The 17,209-nt window shown below is 36.1% G+C and overlaps 1 protein-coding gene across 1 annotated transcript in view; it reads left to right on the forward strand.

The window, feature by feature from the left end:
- The window catches only part of LOC101889361 (mucin-5AC), a 188,921-nt gene that overhangs the window by 157,432 nt on the left and 14,280 nt on the right, over nucleotides 1-17,209 (forward strand). Inside the window, exons 2-3 of the mRNA XM_059121485.1 lie at nucleotides 16,589-16,746; nucleotides 16,900-17,163. Coding sequence (XP_058977468.1) covers nucleotides 16,589-16,746; nucleotides 16,900-17,163 — 422 coding nt within the window. The remainder of the gene's footprint in view (nucleotides 1-16,588; nucleotides 16,747-16,899; nucleotides 17,164-17,209) is intronic.

Below are 17,209 nucleotides of genomic sequence, written 5' to 3' on the forward strand. Positions count from 1 at the left end.
ATACCAAATTTATCTTTTTCTAAAAAGTGCGCATTTGGACAGGAACAGGAAGGTCTTTAGTTTTTAAGTATAGTTTTTCGAGTTTAGTTTTCGATAACACTGTGACACAAAATGGGTGTCCATATCTGGGGTATGGAAAGTTCCTTGTGGGGATGAATCAACCCAATACAATTGCTGATGATGTATATTAAAATTCCAAAGAACAGATTTGGAGACGGTCTAATGATCAAATCGAATGAGAATGTAGCATAATTCACCCTTTCGTCCTTCATTTCTCGAACCGAAAGATAAATACCACAAGGTGACATTTATACAGGGTGAGATAAAAAACTGCAACAAAGTCAAACACCATAATTTTTATTTTTTGTGCAAAAAATGTCGGAAATAGCATTAAATTTTAGAATAAGTTCAGATTTGTTCGAATTGGTCACCTTTGGCACGAATTATGGCCCTTAAACGGCCAATGAAATCGTCACACGCTGCCTGAATGTAGCTCTGCAGTATTTTGGCCCATTCCCGGTAAAGCACTTGCTTAAGGTGATCGAAACTTTGGTATTTTTTGTGCCAACCCTGTTTTTCAAAATACTCCAGACACAATAGTCCAACGGATTGGTATCCGGAGATTTTGGTGGCCATTGTGCGCTGTAAATGAAGCGAGGAACCTCATTTTGTAACCATTCTTGGGTGGCGCGTGCTGAGTGCGATGGTGCTGAGTCCTGTTGGAATGACCAAGGTCTGCGGACAACATGTTTGCGTGCCCAAGGCTTTAATAGACCCTCCAATATATTTTCGCGATAATATTCGACATTTATTTTATGCCACAGTCGATTAATACAAGCGACCATCGGCTGTTATGACGGCCCACGCCATCACCATGGCCGGCGCTTGAGTTCTGCTGGCCAACCGAAGGTGCAAATTTTCAGCTGACCTCTTTGGCAAGTAAACACGATCATTTTGTTTGTTTACAAACTGCTGGACAACGAATGTTTTCTCATCGGACAAAAACCAAATTCGGCAGTTCACCACTTACGACCATGCGAAGCAACTCATTAGCTTTCTGTTGCGGTGTAAGCTCTTGCACTTTTGGATTTCAATGACTACCCCGAGCTCATTTTCCAATATTTGCCAGATGGTATATTGCGATATGTTCAGCTCACAAGCCATTTTTCGGCCACTGCGACGCGGGTTTCGATCAAATCGATTCTTTATTTTATATATATTATATAATATTATATAAAATGAATATATATTAAATAAAATGAAAAAAATGAGGAAAATCTAAACTTATCATGACTTCGAATTCTGATTTTTTCGACTGTGCTCTTTCAACACATCTGATTTCGCAGGTTTTTCTGCTTGTTCCGGGGCGACTCAATTTTCTCGGAGCAGCGTCTATAAGTCGTCCCTTCAATGGAGGAAATACTCCCCTGAGCGACTTTGATTTTTCCGACTGCGTTTTAAACTTCTTTGATTTTTTGAGATTTCTTTTGCTATGTTCACATTCACGATTCACAGTAACCCCTTATTTGGGGCAACATTGGATTCTCCCTTTGATAGGTGTGGTGTACCCCAGACATGCAGACAGACAGGCGGTGGGAAACGGATTATGGTGCCCAAAATACAAAATCTGTACTCTATATTTCTGACGTATGTTGCAAAAGTCTTTGCTGCCTGATAATTCTATCCCCTTTTCTGTCGATTGTCCTCTGAACTATTTTAAAGACAACAATGTACTCATGCATATATTTGCAACGCATAAAATGGAAGAATTGAAAAAAATGAGATTTATGGGACAACAACAAGAATAGAGGATAGACGACAATGCTTAAAAAACCAATAAAGGCTGTCAGGACATAAAGAAAATGTGTTGCCCCATAAAACAACAAGAGAATAAGGGGCACAATCGAAATTCAAAAAAGGCCTTATCAATGTCAATCGACAAATTCCTTGTGTTGCATAAATCGGGTGGGACGCGAGCTGCTTTCGCAAAATCCAAAACCTTTATTTGTTAAAAAAAAACAGCCAGGAGATTTTTTTGCTTAGAACTGTCAAGGAGAAAGGATAATCCAATTTTGCTCCAACTTTAAAAATCCTAATATTTGCCTTCGTTTTCGGTCAGGTGCAAAAATGGAAAAAATTGGTCCACTTCATCAAGTGCCTCGCCCACAAAGGGTCCAAATTTTGAATAATTGCAACCCTTGTAAAATGTAATGTAAGAATCCGATTGTCTTAAAATTTCACACATCCCAAAATTTTTTATAAACTCAAGTTCTGATGTTAAGATGGAATATATCGGCCCACTCCTTCTGGTACCTTCGCACAAAATGTCAAAATTTTGAATGTTCATTAAGCTCATGAAACGCGAAATTAACATCCGATACCATTTAGACTTGGCACATCTGAATATTTTCATAAACACAGGATCTCTAAACGGTAGAGATCGGACCATACCTTCTGATACATCCCCTACAAAGGGTCAAATTTTTGAATATCCATGATTGTCATAAAACGCGAAATAAGCATCAGGTTCTCTTTATATTTCACACATCCAATTATTTCTACTTACACAACATCTGTTGTGAAGATGGGATATATCGGTCCACTCCTTCTGGTATCTCCCCCACAAAGATTCAAAATTTTGAATATCTATGAAGCTCATAAATAGCGAAATTAATTATCCGATTCCAGACTTCGTACATCTCAATATTTGATTTGTTATAGAGATGGTAGACATCGGACCCTTCTGGTAGCTCACCCACAAAGGGTCACAATTTTAAGTTATTTTATCTATCATTACTTGCGAAACAAGTCAGCGATTCTTTATAACTTCCTATATCTAAATATTTCTTTCAACCAGAAACCTGAGATGAATATGAAATTTATGATTTCGCACAAAATCGGATATAAATGTTCGATTTTTTGTAATTTTGCCCATACCAATATTTTTATCTGCATTAGATGAAGTATGAAAATGAAATACTTCGGTCGACAATATCTGGTACCTCGCGCACATTTTACAATCTTTTAGAAACTATTATATATGTCGTATAAAGTGAAGGAAGTAACCAATATACTCCAAACTTTGCAGAATGTAATATTTATATCATATTTATTTAGGTCCGACACGAAATGAACAATATTGGTCCATTCCTTCGGAACCCACTCCAGAGAGAGTCAACAATTTGAATACTCATAAATGAATTCAAAATATATTTAAATAATCGAACATTCGGCAAGACAGACTGATACTTTTTAACTTGTTGACTTAATAATAGTCCTTAATAAACTCCTTATTTGGCAATGAAATTTTTTAAAGCTGAAGCAAATAAATTTTAGCTGTAAGTTAGCTATTAAATTAATTCTTCCACAATTTGAGTTTATTTTATTTTTATTACTAAGTCTATGTTTTATTTGTGTCATAAAATTTACACTTCATGTACTGCAACGGAATTTTCCTAATGCAAAATAAAAGAGAGGAATAAAAGGAATAACATCAAACTTGAAGAAAAAAGATAATTTGCCATATGTCGTAAGCCGCCTAGATTGTTTGTCGTTGTTTTTTTCGTCTTCTTCTCTTTTTCTTTAATGGGATGCTGCTGAACACCCATAGACAATCAAGCAAGACGACAGCAATAACAACAAACATCATATCCCAACCTAACCAATTCCGCACACCCACCCATCCACCGACCCATTATAATGCAAAGTATTAGGCATCCGGACTTGATGTTGGTCTCTGTGTTCATACAGCAACTACAACAACAACATCATCATTTTGTAGATCTGCTCGTCGTCGTCATCCTTTAACGAACATTAACAATTCTCAGAAATCTCAATTTTGTTTTTCTTTCGTTTTTTTTTTCTTATCCCTGTGCATTCATATTCATTCCGCTCTGTTTAAGCTACATGCCACAACAACAACAACAATAATGGCGATGAGGACGACAACGACAATGTATTCCTTTGACTTGGGATAACAATAAAACATTCATTCTTTTTGTAAATTAAGCAAAAGAGTAATACCGACATACGTACATACAAACCTATACATTTACACACGCCTCACACACATTACATGGCTAGCAACATTACGCGCCTCAACTACCAACTACAACAACAACATCGGTTGTATTAACATCCACACACAGAATAACAACCAACAGTCAAAGCCGAAAACCATGACAACCGATGGCATGTGGCAGTATTAACAGCCATGCTGCTGCAACGTGAGCAAGATGAAGAAAAGGAAGCTAGCTGATGATGGTTGTGATGGCGGTGATGCTCGTGTTCGTTCTTAACAATATTTAAAATCAAACAGAAACTGTAATGCACAACCTTTGTTCTGTACACCTCATTGTCCTGATACAGTTGTGGGCGAATGGGAAAAAAGGGATTTAAAAGAAATTAACAAAATTTCAATTGTCATTTTTTGGTATCTTTAAACTACCTGTTTTCCTGATTTGTTACAGTTTACACCTTGAGAAATGATAAGTGTTTTGTTGGGAACATCCTTAATAGAGATAATCCACGGCCATCGATTCTATGTGATCTATAATTCCTAGAATACCCTTTTTTGTTTCCTGTGGGAAATCGTGTGCAGGTGATCGGTCGGTGATTGATTCGCCCAAGTTGCAGGTATTTTAAATTTAAAAAGGACCACTTGGTTACTACAAAGTCATGCTAAGAAAATATTAATAAAAGTAAAATTGAGTTTTTGTGAGAGAACGGAAATGAGAAAAACATTTCCCCAACTCCTCTTTCTATTCATAAATTGGACTCTGTATAAACTCGAAAACTATGTGTGTCGAATAACCCTTTAAAAAGTAATATACATAAACTCCCCAATGTACATGGAAAGATAAAAAACTGCAGCAAAGCCAAACGCCATAATTTTTACATTTTTTTTAAATTTTATTGAAAATCATCAAATTTTAGAAAAAGTTTAGATTTGTTCGAATTGATCACCTTTGGCACGAATTATAGCCCTCAAACGGCCAATGAAACCGTCACATGCTGCCAAATGTTGCTCTGCGGTATTTTGGCCCATTCCCGGCGAAGCGCTTGCTTGAGGTGATCGACACATTGGTATTTTTTAGTGCCAACCTTGCTTTTCAAATTACTCCAGACACAATAGTCCAACGGATTGATATCCGGAGATTTTGGCGCTTGAGTCCTGATGGCCAACCGAAGGTGCACATTTTCAGCTGATCTCTTTGGCAAGAAACAGGACCATTTTGTTTGTTTACAAACTGCTAGACAACGAATGTTTTCTCATCGGAGAAAACCAAATTCGGCAGTTCACCACTTTCGGGCAATCGAAGCAACACTTTAGCTCTTTTGAGTCTATTTTCTTTCTGTTGCGGTGTAATTTCTTGCACTTTTTGGAATTTCAATGGCTTTACCCCGAGCTCATTTTTTAATATTTGCCGAATGGAATATTGTGATATGTTCAGCTCACGAGCCATTTTTCGGCGAACCATTTTTCTGATGTTGCTGTTTTCTTCCGTCCACTTCCTTGACGTCGTCCTTGGCTTGTGGTTTTGCAGCCAATTATGAAGAAAACACACTATCACGCTTAAATTCCATCACGAATGACTTTTTTCTGAAAAATTCGCACCAAAATGTTTTTGTACGCTTGTAAACAGTATAATGAGCTGTCACTGGAATAATTTTAGCAGCTGTTGGACGAGTGGCTTAGAAATGACAGCAGTCTGAAGTTGATTGCAGTTTTTTCATCTCACCCTGTATGAAGTCCAAAAAAGACTTCAAAATATTTAAAAATGTAGAAGTGCCCTCAAAGACAAATTCAATCATTTCCTATTTTCTATTTTGTAAATAGCCTTTATTTTTCATTGTTAGTACGGCCAGATAACCAACTGAAAAGAGAATATTTAAAAACCGTAAAATTACAGACTTTTACTTCCTTTGGGTATCAGATAGAAACTTGCGGCACATCATCACTACATAAAACCGAATACAAAGATGAGTATGATAAGTTTCGCTCCCTTAATTCGCAATTCACATCGGAGAATGTTCCAGCAAAGGTTATGGAGCACCACCAATTAAGTGCCTAACACAAAACTGTAATTTTCAGACATCAGATTACCACAATGCCTAAACAACAGGTCAAATAAAAATTGCTCTCATCTCATTAAGTACTTGTGAAGCATATTAACTTTTTAGAGCGATATTAACAGATCTTCAAGATCTTCAAGGTACAGAAGGTTTCGGAGTTTATTTAAACCTTCTAATCCAACGGATTATATTTTTACATGTGCTTTCATAGGGAAATTACAGCACTTCAACTCCTAGGTTTGTTTTCCTCCTAGCCTCATTCACTCTGTACGTGTGTACTTACTCACGTTCATCGTTATTTCACTTTTTTCTTCTCTTTTAAAAGTTGAATCCTTTGCAAATAAAAATAGAACACTTCACTTTCCTATCTTTCATATTTATATTTATTTATGAACGAAAAGTACTCCCTCTTTGCCTCCCCCTCTCTGCCTCTGTAAATTGTCGTGGGAAGTGTAATGTATTCCAACAAAGGAGAATATTTGATGTAATGGGCTCGAGGAAAAATGTATGGTTGAATTGTCTACATTCATGAAACAATTCACAATACCAAATAATGGCTTTATAAAGAACATTTTGGAATCTTTTTTGGCGTATTGGTAATGCAGAAGGTAAGGTATATTGTTGCTATCAGACCCTGAATATGTTTCGCAATGTAACCAAAATAATTTCATTTCACCATATTATGGAGGTCATATTATGTCTGTTATTTCGTTTGTAATTCCTCGAAATATACATTTTAGACACCATGAGTAGTATATATATTCTTGATCAGCATACAATTCTATGTCCACCTAGTACCTAGTACCTTGTACCACCCCCACAAAGGGTACATCTCAATATTTAATGTACAGGGTGAGATGAAAAAACTGCAACCAACTTCAGACTGCTGTGATTTCTAAGCCACACGTCCGACAGATTTTAAAATAATTCCAGTGACAGCTTATTATATTGTTTACAAGCGTCCAAAGCATTTTGGTGAGAATTTTCAGAAAAAGTTATTCGTCATAGTGTAATTTTTTATATTTGGCTGGAAAAACACAAGCATTTAAATGTGGATAAATCTTTTGTGCCTCGTACAATCGCTCGGTACCGTGATACTGGTAGCGTAACCCGACGTCAAGGAAGTGGACGAAAGAAAACAGCAACATCAGCAGAAATGGTTCGAAAAGTAAAGAAGTGACTTGATCGAAACCCGCGTCGCAGTGGCCGAAAAATGGCTCGGAGCTGAACATATCGCAAAATTCCATTCTGCAAATATTGAAAAATGAGCTCGGGGTAAAGCTATTAAAATTCCAAAAAGTGCAAGAACTTACACCGTAACAGAAAGCAAATAGACTCAAAAGAGCTAAAGAGTTGCGCCGCTTGGCCGAAAGAGGTGAACTGCCGAATTTGGTTTTCTCCGATGAGAAAACATTCGTTGTCCAGCAGTTTGTAAACAAATAAAACGATGGTCGCTCTCCGCTCGTATTAATCGACCGTGGCATCAGAATAAATGCCGAATAATTATCGCGAACATATTCTGGACATTCCAACAGGACTCAGCACCATCGCACTCAGAATGCTTACAAAATGAGATTCCTCGCTTCATTTCCAACCCACAATGGCCACCAAAATCTCCGGATATCAATCCGTTGAACTATTGTGTCTGGAGTATTTTGGAAAGCAAGGTTGGCACTAAAAAATACCAATGTGTCGATCACATCAAACAAGCGCTTTGCCGGGAATGGGCGAAAATAACACAGAGCAATATTCGGCCAGCGTGTGACGGTTTCATTGGCCCTTTGAAGGCCATAATTCGTGCAAAAGGTGACCAATTCGAACAAATCTAAAGTTATTCAAAAATGTGATGCTATTTCCGACCTTTTTTATTTTCATTCAATTAAAATTAAAAAAAAAATGTAAAAATTATTTTATTTGACTTTGTTGCAGTTTCTTTATCTCAACTATGCCGATTTAGCGAAGTCCATCCGTCAGTCGGTCTGTCAGTCTATCTGTGCTCTAGTTTCCGCCTTCTGTCAGAGTTTAAATCTGGAATTTCTATTCTGTACTACATGCTTTGACAGAAAAAAGCCCCATACAACGGTACCTTCCTATATTCGGCATTTTACCACCATTTTATGCGGCATAACTGTAACACCTGACAACCGGGTTTTTACATTTAGCATGTTCCTTCAAAATGTTCGAACTGCCGAACTTAGATACTTTTTATATTATTATTTAATATAAAATACAAATTAAAATTTTTTCTGAGTTCATATCTCCTACACTTCTATTAGCTTCACTTGCTCTCTTTCCATCATAAAAAAATGGAAAAAATCTTGCAAAAGAAAATTGCAAAGAGAATGCAGAGCGGCCAAATGCAAATATCCGCCATAACTATATTAAAATGTTTGCTTTCGCAGCAGCATCGCCGAGAACCGTCTCGCGTTATCCTTTTATAACGACGAAACGTACAATTGCTGTGCAACCCTTTTAAAATGTGCGATTTTTTTCTATTTGTTTGTGTCGTCGTTTGGTTTCTTTTTTCTTCTTCATCTTTTCATTTTTGTTGTTGGCTCGTTTCGAAAAGGAATACTCAACGACCTGGAAATTGTGTTACGCCAAGTTGAGTATATCAAGAGCTGTTGTAATAGAATCGTTGATTGTGTGTGTAGGCAATAAGGGCTGCGAAGGGACAGGGTGCAGACGAAGTAGTAGAAAAAGTGAATGAGACATGAGTGTGGTGTTTTGCGGATTGTTACGGATGCTGTTACGTGTTAATCGATGTGTGTAATATAAGTGCTCGTTTAGTTTTTTTTTTTTTTTTTTTTTTTGTTCAACTGTTTTCCATTTTCTTCATGAAATATTTAAGGTGTTGGGGATTTTTTTTTTCATTCTAAGAAAAATGAGAAAATGTGTTGCACAAATTCTTGAAAAGGCAATAATTTTGTTGAGAAATTCTATTAAAAATTGTGAAATTCTTGTCATTAACGATTTATATAATCTTGATGACAGTGTGGGAACTTATAAAATTAAGGTTAACTAAAATTGGGTCAAAAATTATATCTTGGTAACTATAATCGTTATTTTACTCATTCGTTTATTATTGAGTAGGGGAAATTGCTGTCGTTGAAAATTACGTAATACCAAGTTTTTTTTTCAAAATGATTTGATTTTAAGATTAGTACAGAGTGAATTTTTAAAGGCTATAGGAAAGTTTTGAGAATCCATAAAATTCAATGTTTGAAGATTATTTCATGCCAATGTTGACCGCGACTGCGCTTCAAATGACCGATCCGCTAAGTCTAATTGGCCCACTTTGAAAGGAGATTATATTAACTGTCATTCCGTTTGTAACATCCCTAAATATTCGTCGTAGACCCCATAAAGTATATGTATATATTCATGATCAGCATAAAAATCCAGTTCGAATTAACGATGTCTGTCTGTCTGTTGAAATCACAATACAGAACACATTATTTGACATAGAGCTTCAAAATTTGGAAGAACAATTTGTATTGTGTTGGTTGGTTGGCATTGAAAATGAGATGTATCGGTCCTCGTTTTGGTATAGCCACCATGTCCCGATATTCGGCATTTTGATGATTTTCGCCACATTTTTTCACGAATTTTTCTAAAAATTGGTATTTGTAAGTCATAATGAGTTCGAACTTTGGTGGCGAAACATTGTATGTACTGGTCCACGTTTTTCTATAGTCTCCATATGACGTTACCTCCCGATATTCGGTGTTTTGATGATTTTTACCACATGTTTTAACGGTTTTGTCTAAACATTGGTATTTGTAGGTCGTAATAGGTTGTTACTCCGTTGGCGAAACATTATATGGAACAGTGTGGCTTGTTTGATCGGGATACCGTAGTATTTTATTGTAGCAAAATGGTCAGGCTTTATCCCTTTATTGTTGTTTTTATAAAAACAACGTTTGTTTATTAGTGGAGAACGATGGTAATGTTTACCAGGGGGTATGGCAGAAAATACCTAGGTTTCGGAAAGAGCCACCAATCCTCATCCACCAATCCTCATGACGATTGGTGGCTCTTTCCGAAACCTAGGTATTCCCTGCCTTACTATATCCCCCATATAACCTTCCGATATTCGGTATTTTGATGATTTTTGCCACATTTTTTACGGATTTTTCTAAAAATTGGTATCTTGTAGGTCATAATGGGTTCTAGATCAGGTGGCGAAAAATTGTATGTATAGGTCCACGTTTTTGTATAGCCGCCATATAACGGTACCTCCCGATATTCGGTACATTTTTTTCACGGATTTGTCTAAAAAATTGATATTTATAGTTCATAATGTATTCTAGATCCGGTGACAGAACATTGAATATTTAGGTCCACGTTTTCCTATAGAGTACATATAACGATACCCACCGATATTCGGTATTTTGATAATCCATGTCACATTTACCCACGAAATTGTTTCAAATTTGTATTTAAGAAGATGAAAATCCTTGCAGTATGAAATTGTTTCGTATAGCCCCCATGCAACAGCCTCACCTACTTTATTGTTTTTTGAGCAGTTTAACAGCATTATCCAAACGATCTTACTGGTATTTGTGGTTTTAAGTGAAACAGATTTAAATTCAGATACTTTTAGTTAAAAATTTGTATGCAAGTCCGTCGATGAGTCTCTTGAAATCACTTCGGCACTCGCACTATTAAAGATTAAGCTTTTGCAAATCCATTGCTATTATTCGAGGGATATTTTGTATTGAGAATGGTCCATTTGTTGGATTTGTTGGTCCATTTGTTGGTAAAACCTTTATATAACTGTTCCTCCTAATTTTTGTTATGTTAAAGGCTTTGGTTCTCAATTTCCGACCATATTTGCAGTAAATTAGTATTACTCAGTGGGACGTACAATTCTTCGGAAAAATTCTCAATGTCTATGTGTGTAACCCCAATAAACAATTTTTAATGATTTTCGGTATTTTGAACTTTTCGTTCCCAATTTCCAGCATTTTGGTTATCGGTGGGTAAATGAATTCCCTACAAAAAATATTTAAGTACATTGCAATCTTGTAGCTACCAAACATCGGTAACTCTTGATTTATACCATTTTGAAAGTTTTCGTACCACTTCCGAACTATATCGGGTTATTTGTTAGTATATAAACTTCTCTCAAAAATATACAATATTAGTATATAATGGAACTTCCAAACTTTAGGTTAAAAGCTAAGTTAACAGATGGTGGGGGAAATTGAAAGTTTGTTAATTTTAAAAAATTGTTCTTCCGAGATTCTTTTCAAGGATCAACAATTTTGTATATGATAATTTAAATTTCACGATTTTCGTTGAAATTTTTTGTTTTTAAATACGTGATATTTACTTTGAACAAAAATTTAAAATTCAAAGATTTTTCGACAGAGTCTTTTTGGAAATCCTTGCATTTTACAAGTAAATCTTAAAAAAATTGCACAATTAAAAAAAAAACAAAAAACCTCAAGAATCGAAAATTCACGAATTTCACTCAGGAATTTTTCATTTTTTTTTTAAATTAATTTTTATACCCTCCACCATAATTGTAACACCTCGAAATATACATTCTAGACCCTATAAAGTACATATATTCTTGATCAGCATAAAATTCTATGCCGATTTAGCGATGTCCGTCCGTCTGTCCGTCTGTGGAAATCACTCTAGCTTCCGAACGAATTGAAGTAGATTGATAAAATTTTACTCAAATGTATGTTATGTCTGCAGGACTTTTGGTATTGAAAATGGGCTATGTAGGTCCACGTTTTGGTATAGCCCCCATATAATGGTACCTCCCGATATTCGGTATTTTGATGATTTTAGCGACATTTTTCAACGGAATTGTTTCAAATTTGGTATTTGTAGTTTGTAATGGTTACTACAGCCTAAGACAGAAAATTGTCTGTGCAGGTTCACGTCTTCGTTGAGCTCCCATTTAACGGTAAAACCCGATATTCGGTATTTTGGTAGGTACATTTTTACCGATTTTTTTGAATATTGTAATTTTTTAACGGATTTTATTGTTTTTGAGAATTGCCAAATTAATTCCAAATTTCGGAGGGTACTCAAAGTTCGGCCCGGCTGAACTTACAGCTTTTGACTTGTTTTTTTTTTTTCAGGAACATTCTATAAAAATATGCTTAAAAATCACAAAGCTCTTAATGGTTCTTTTTTTTTTTTTTTGAAACTTGTCGTTTCGAGTTTATTTTCATGGATCTGACTTAATAATTTTAATACACAATTAACTTCTGTCAAATCTAGACATAGAGGGCATACAAAAATAAAGCCAACATTTTTGATGTGTTCTTATGTCCTGTATTTAAGATATATTCATAGGGTCCATTTCATATTCGTTTATACAGTATATATTAATTTCAGATGAAAAAAAAACTACTTCTACTATCCCTTTCTAAATTTAAAATTATTTTTGTAATATTTCAGTTACATTCCCGCTGGCATACATGAATGATACATTAAGCCGTCCTGTTTCCTTTCCCTGTGATCAAATTTTCCATTTTCCTTATTTTCAAAACAAAACTAGAAAATGCAATTATTCAAATCCTTTAGTAGCAATACTTTTTATCGGATATCCCGTCAGCAAACTCATCTCATGGTATTCTCTCTGTACTTGCCCTGTGTGCTAGAAATGAATTTTTTCTTCAATAAAAGTTTTTTTATACCTGTAAGCCTTATTTTGACTTTGCATATTTGAAGAAGATTCAATCGTAACAGAGGAAGAAGCAGCAACATCACGTAGAACAGAACAACACAGAAACTGGGAAAAATTATTATTTTAATGCAATTTGAAAGACGAGCTATGACGTGGCCACAAAAGTAGAAAATTATAAAACACACATACTACTCAAACACACACATTTGCACACAATTTGTATGCCATACTCTACTCCTGATACAAAAAGGCTAAATGCCTTTTGGCCAAAATATATAGGAAAACCGTTTATGCACCACACGAACAATAGTCAGAGCAACAGAGGCCAGTGCCAGAGCAACAGAAACAAAACAGGCAAAAAATTACCATCAAAACGAATGCGAGTCGTTCATAGTGGATGGCCTCAGATGGCTGGGTTTGTTGAATGGCTAAATGGAAAATTGTGAAAAAAACAACGGCTGTTGCAAAATTTTCCTTCAACTTCAAAGTCAACTCTGATGTTATATTCCCCACCGAGGATAAAATGTTCATAACTCTAAAAGAAGTGCATTTAAAGCTCAGAAGGAAGAAGACAATGGAGCAGATCTCGAGGCTACCCCCCTCTCTCACTCTCTTTGTTCTGTATAAAATTGAAATAAAGAAAACTGTTGGAGTTTTCCATTTTCCTTTTAGTTTTCCATTCAATGATTACTGTGGCTTTATTACTGCCTTTTCCTCACAACTCCTCTGGCCATTCAAAGCAAAAGAGTTTGCAACGTTATAATTTTTCCTCCTCGGTCTTTTTCGAACGGATACACTTCTCGTCAAAATGTAAAGGAAAGAATGCTCCAATGTTACAAATCTTCTGGCGGGACAAGAAAAGTCATTATAATGTCCGTTTGAATTAAGTAAAAGATCTGTGGAAATGATTCGATTTGAAATGAAAGAAAATTTGAATGGAGTAAGTGAATGAATGGATTTGAGAATGATGTAATGAGTCTATGGCAGATTAATTTTAAGTCAATGAAAGACTTAGATAGCGAGGACTTAGGTTTAGTGTGGCTGTTTGAAATTAATTAAATTGAAAAAGACTTGTGGTCTTCTGTTTGCTTTGAAGAATTTTATTTTCCATCCAAACCTGTTGAATTAAGTAAGAGTGCTTTCTAGCAAAAGGAGGTGTTCTTTTGAATCACCGGTATTTCTGAAGCTGTCACTTTTCAAGTGAATCTTTAGTATATATGCACAGGTTGAGATGAAAAAACTGCAACCAACTTCAGACTGCTGTCATTTCTAAGCCACTCGTCCGACAGCTGTTAAAATTATTCCAGTGACAGCTTATTATATTATTTACAACCCTACAAAAGCATTTTGGTGAGAATTCTCCAGAAAAATGTTACTAAAAGCTACTTGATCGAAACCCGCGTCGCAATGGCCGAAGAATTGCTCTGAGCTAAAAATATCGCAATATTCCATTCGGCAAATATTGAAAAATGAGCTCGGTTGAGATAAAAACAACTGCAACCAACTTCAGACTACTGTCATTTCTAAGCCACTCGTCCGACAGCTGTTAAAATTATTCCGGTGACAGCTTATTATATTGTTTACAACCCTACAAAAGCATTTTGGTGAGAATTTTCCAGAAAAAAGTTACTAAAAGCTACTTAATCGAAACCCGCAATGGCCGAAGAATGGCCCTGGGCTAAAAATATCGCAATATTCCATTCGGCAAATATTGAAAAATGAGCTCGGGTTAAAGCCATTGAAATTCCAAAAAGTGCAAGAACTTACACCGCAACTGAAAAAAATACTAAAAGCTACTTGATTGAAACCCGCGTCGCAATAGCCGAAGAATGGCTCGGAGCTAAATATATTGCAATATTCCATTCGGCAAATATTGAAAAATGAGCTCGGGGTAAAGCCATTGAAATTCCAAAAAGTGCAAGAACTTACACCGCAACTGAAAAAAATACTAAAAGCTACTTGATCGAAACCCGCGTTGCAATGGCCGAAGAATGACTCTGAGCTAAAATATCGCAATATTCCATTCGGCAAATATTGAAAAATGAGCTCGGGGTAAAGCCATTGAAATTCCAAAAAGTGCAAGGACTTACACCACAACAGAAAGAAAATAGACTCAAAAGAGCTAAAGAGTTACTTCGCTTGGGCGAAAGTGGCGAACTGCCGAATTTGGTTTTTTCCGATGAGAAAACATTCCTTGTACAGCAGTTTGTAAACAAATAAAATGATCGTGTTTTCTTGCCAAAGAAGTCAGATGAAAATGTGCACCTTCGGTTGGCCACCAGAACTCAAGCGCCGGCCATGGTGATGGTGTGGGCCGCCTATAACAGCCGATGGTCGCTCTCCGTTCGTATTATTCGACGGTGGCATCAGAATAAATGCCGAATATTATCACGAAAATATTCTGGAGGGCGAATTAAAACCTTGGGCATGCAAACGCACTCAAGCAAAAGCTTCGCCGGGAATGGGCCAAAATACTTGCTATTTCCGACATTTTTTGCTTTCATTCAATAAAATTTAAAAAAAATGTAGAAGTTATAGCTTTTGACTTTATTGCAGTTTTTTTATCTCACCCTGCATATATATAATAAAATAAATAAATTTTAATAATGAAGTTTTTTCCGAAGCAGACACCAACTGAATCCACAGTTTGTGAAATAAAAACGTAAAACGTACAAAATGTTGATGCAATTCCAGGTTTTGTCATTCCTCGTCGTTTCTTGGAACTGTGTATTCAACAAACATTATTATACGGTATTTAGCATAAAGACGTAGGTCTTATGAGCTTATAGTAATCAGTTAAAACAAGAACCAAAACGACCGATCATCAACGAATTCGCATTTTCCTGATTGGATCGTTAAAATGCAGGCAAATGATCGGGAACTCAATCGAAAATTATCTTCACTGATGAGACCAGACCCAACTTATTGATATATGTTTGCTTCGCCTGTAGTATATTAACGCATTTTCTTGCTCTTGGAAGACGGTTTGTATCACTTCCCCTTTTCCGACCAACAAAGATATTTGACGAAAAGATCATCAAAACACTTTAGCTATATTTCTTAAAATTGACTGCTCCAACAAATTTATTCTTATTACATTCCACATAAAAATAAATTACATAAATCGAGAAAGAAAACTCCGGCCCCTCGAAGAAAACAGTGATGAATTAATCAGCTTGATTGACTTCTGTCCGTAACTAGAAACGACAACCAACCTTGCCACTGTTGCTTTTTTCCAATAAATATTTATCCAAATTTCTATATATGTACAGTTATCTATCACATTACCGGGAAGCTTCTGTAATATTTGTCAAGTATCATTACCATCCAACCCTGCAAGGTAACTACGTTACATTTGAAATGCCTTTGAAGTTCTGGCCACCCCTCCATACACCACCCAATTGTGTTGTGTCATTCAGTTCTAGCACTGGAAATGTTTATATGCTTATGTCTCATTTGTTGGATGTACAAAAACACTTTATACAATATACATAATTAATGTTTCGGCAAGGCAAAACATCATCATCAACGTCATCGTCGTCGTCCTCATCACCAGCATCAACACAAACGACAAAAACTTCCAGAGCAAAAGCCTTTTTATTATAAAATAAATTACATATTCCAAGAATTCGTTTGCTCTTTGAGTTATTAGTAGGATGTCATAGCAACAAAACCGAAATGAATACATAATTGTGTAGTCAAAAGGATATACATATCTACCTACCTACACATGCGTGTGTACACATCTATGCATACACACATTGATAAATATACTGTACTTGTTTGTTACATTTTTAGGATAGCTGTATCATACCATTCTACGAAAGAACTAATTTTTATTTCGTATTATCTTTACAGGAATATTGTCTCCTCCGGGTCCGTTTCTAACGCCCAGTCCATCACCATCGATCTCAGCTAGTCCACGTTTGCAACCGTCACCATCGTTATCACCATTTCCCCAGGATGTACTTCTAGTAACGGGCAATCCGTTAGCCAATGCCAATACACATGAACAGGTAAGTTCATGGTGGACTATATGGGCGCATTTTTGGGGGTTGACTTTATTATGTGCCAATATCCTCTTTTAACAATAACAAAACTTTAAAAGCAAACCATTCCGGATAGCATATCTAATTTACAAATATTCTCCGAAATATTTTCTTTTTCAGGAGCGTAAAGCTGTCACACCCGGTCGACGGCAATCCATACATCAATTTACGAATGGTAGTCCCAATGCTGGCACCGTGGTCTTCCAACCCAGTCCATCACAATCGCCTGCCGCAGCAACCAGTGTCATTGGTATAACAGCCAATGCCGCTGGTGGTCTCAATTTAGTGGGTAATTTTCAAAATGTGGCCACAACAACAGCAACAACAACAGGAAACGATTTGAATGCCACGCTGGTCGGTTCCAATAACATTCAATTAAACAAGGTAGATGACAAAGATCAAATCCTGTGTTTTCTTGATGCCAATAATA

This window comes from Musca domestica, unplaced genomic scaffold, assembly GCF_030504385.1.
Source record: "Musca domestica strain aabys unplaced genomic scaffold, Musca_domestica.polishedcontigs.V.1.1 1, whole genome shotgun sequence".
Classification (NCBI taxonomy): domain Eukaryota; kingdom Metazoa; phylum Arthropoda; class Insecta; order Diptera; family Muscidae; genus Musca; species Musca domestica.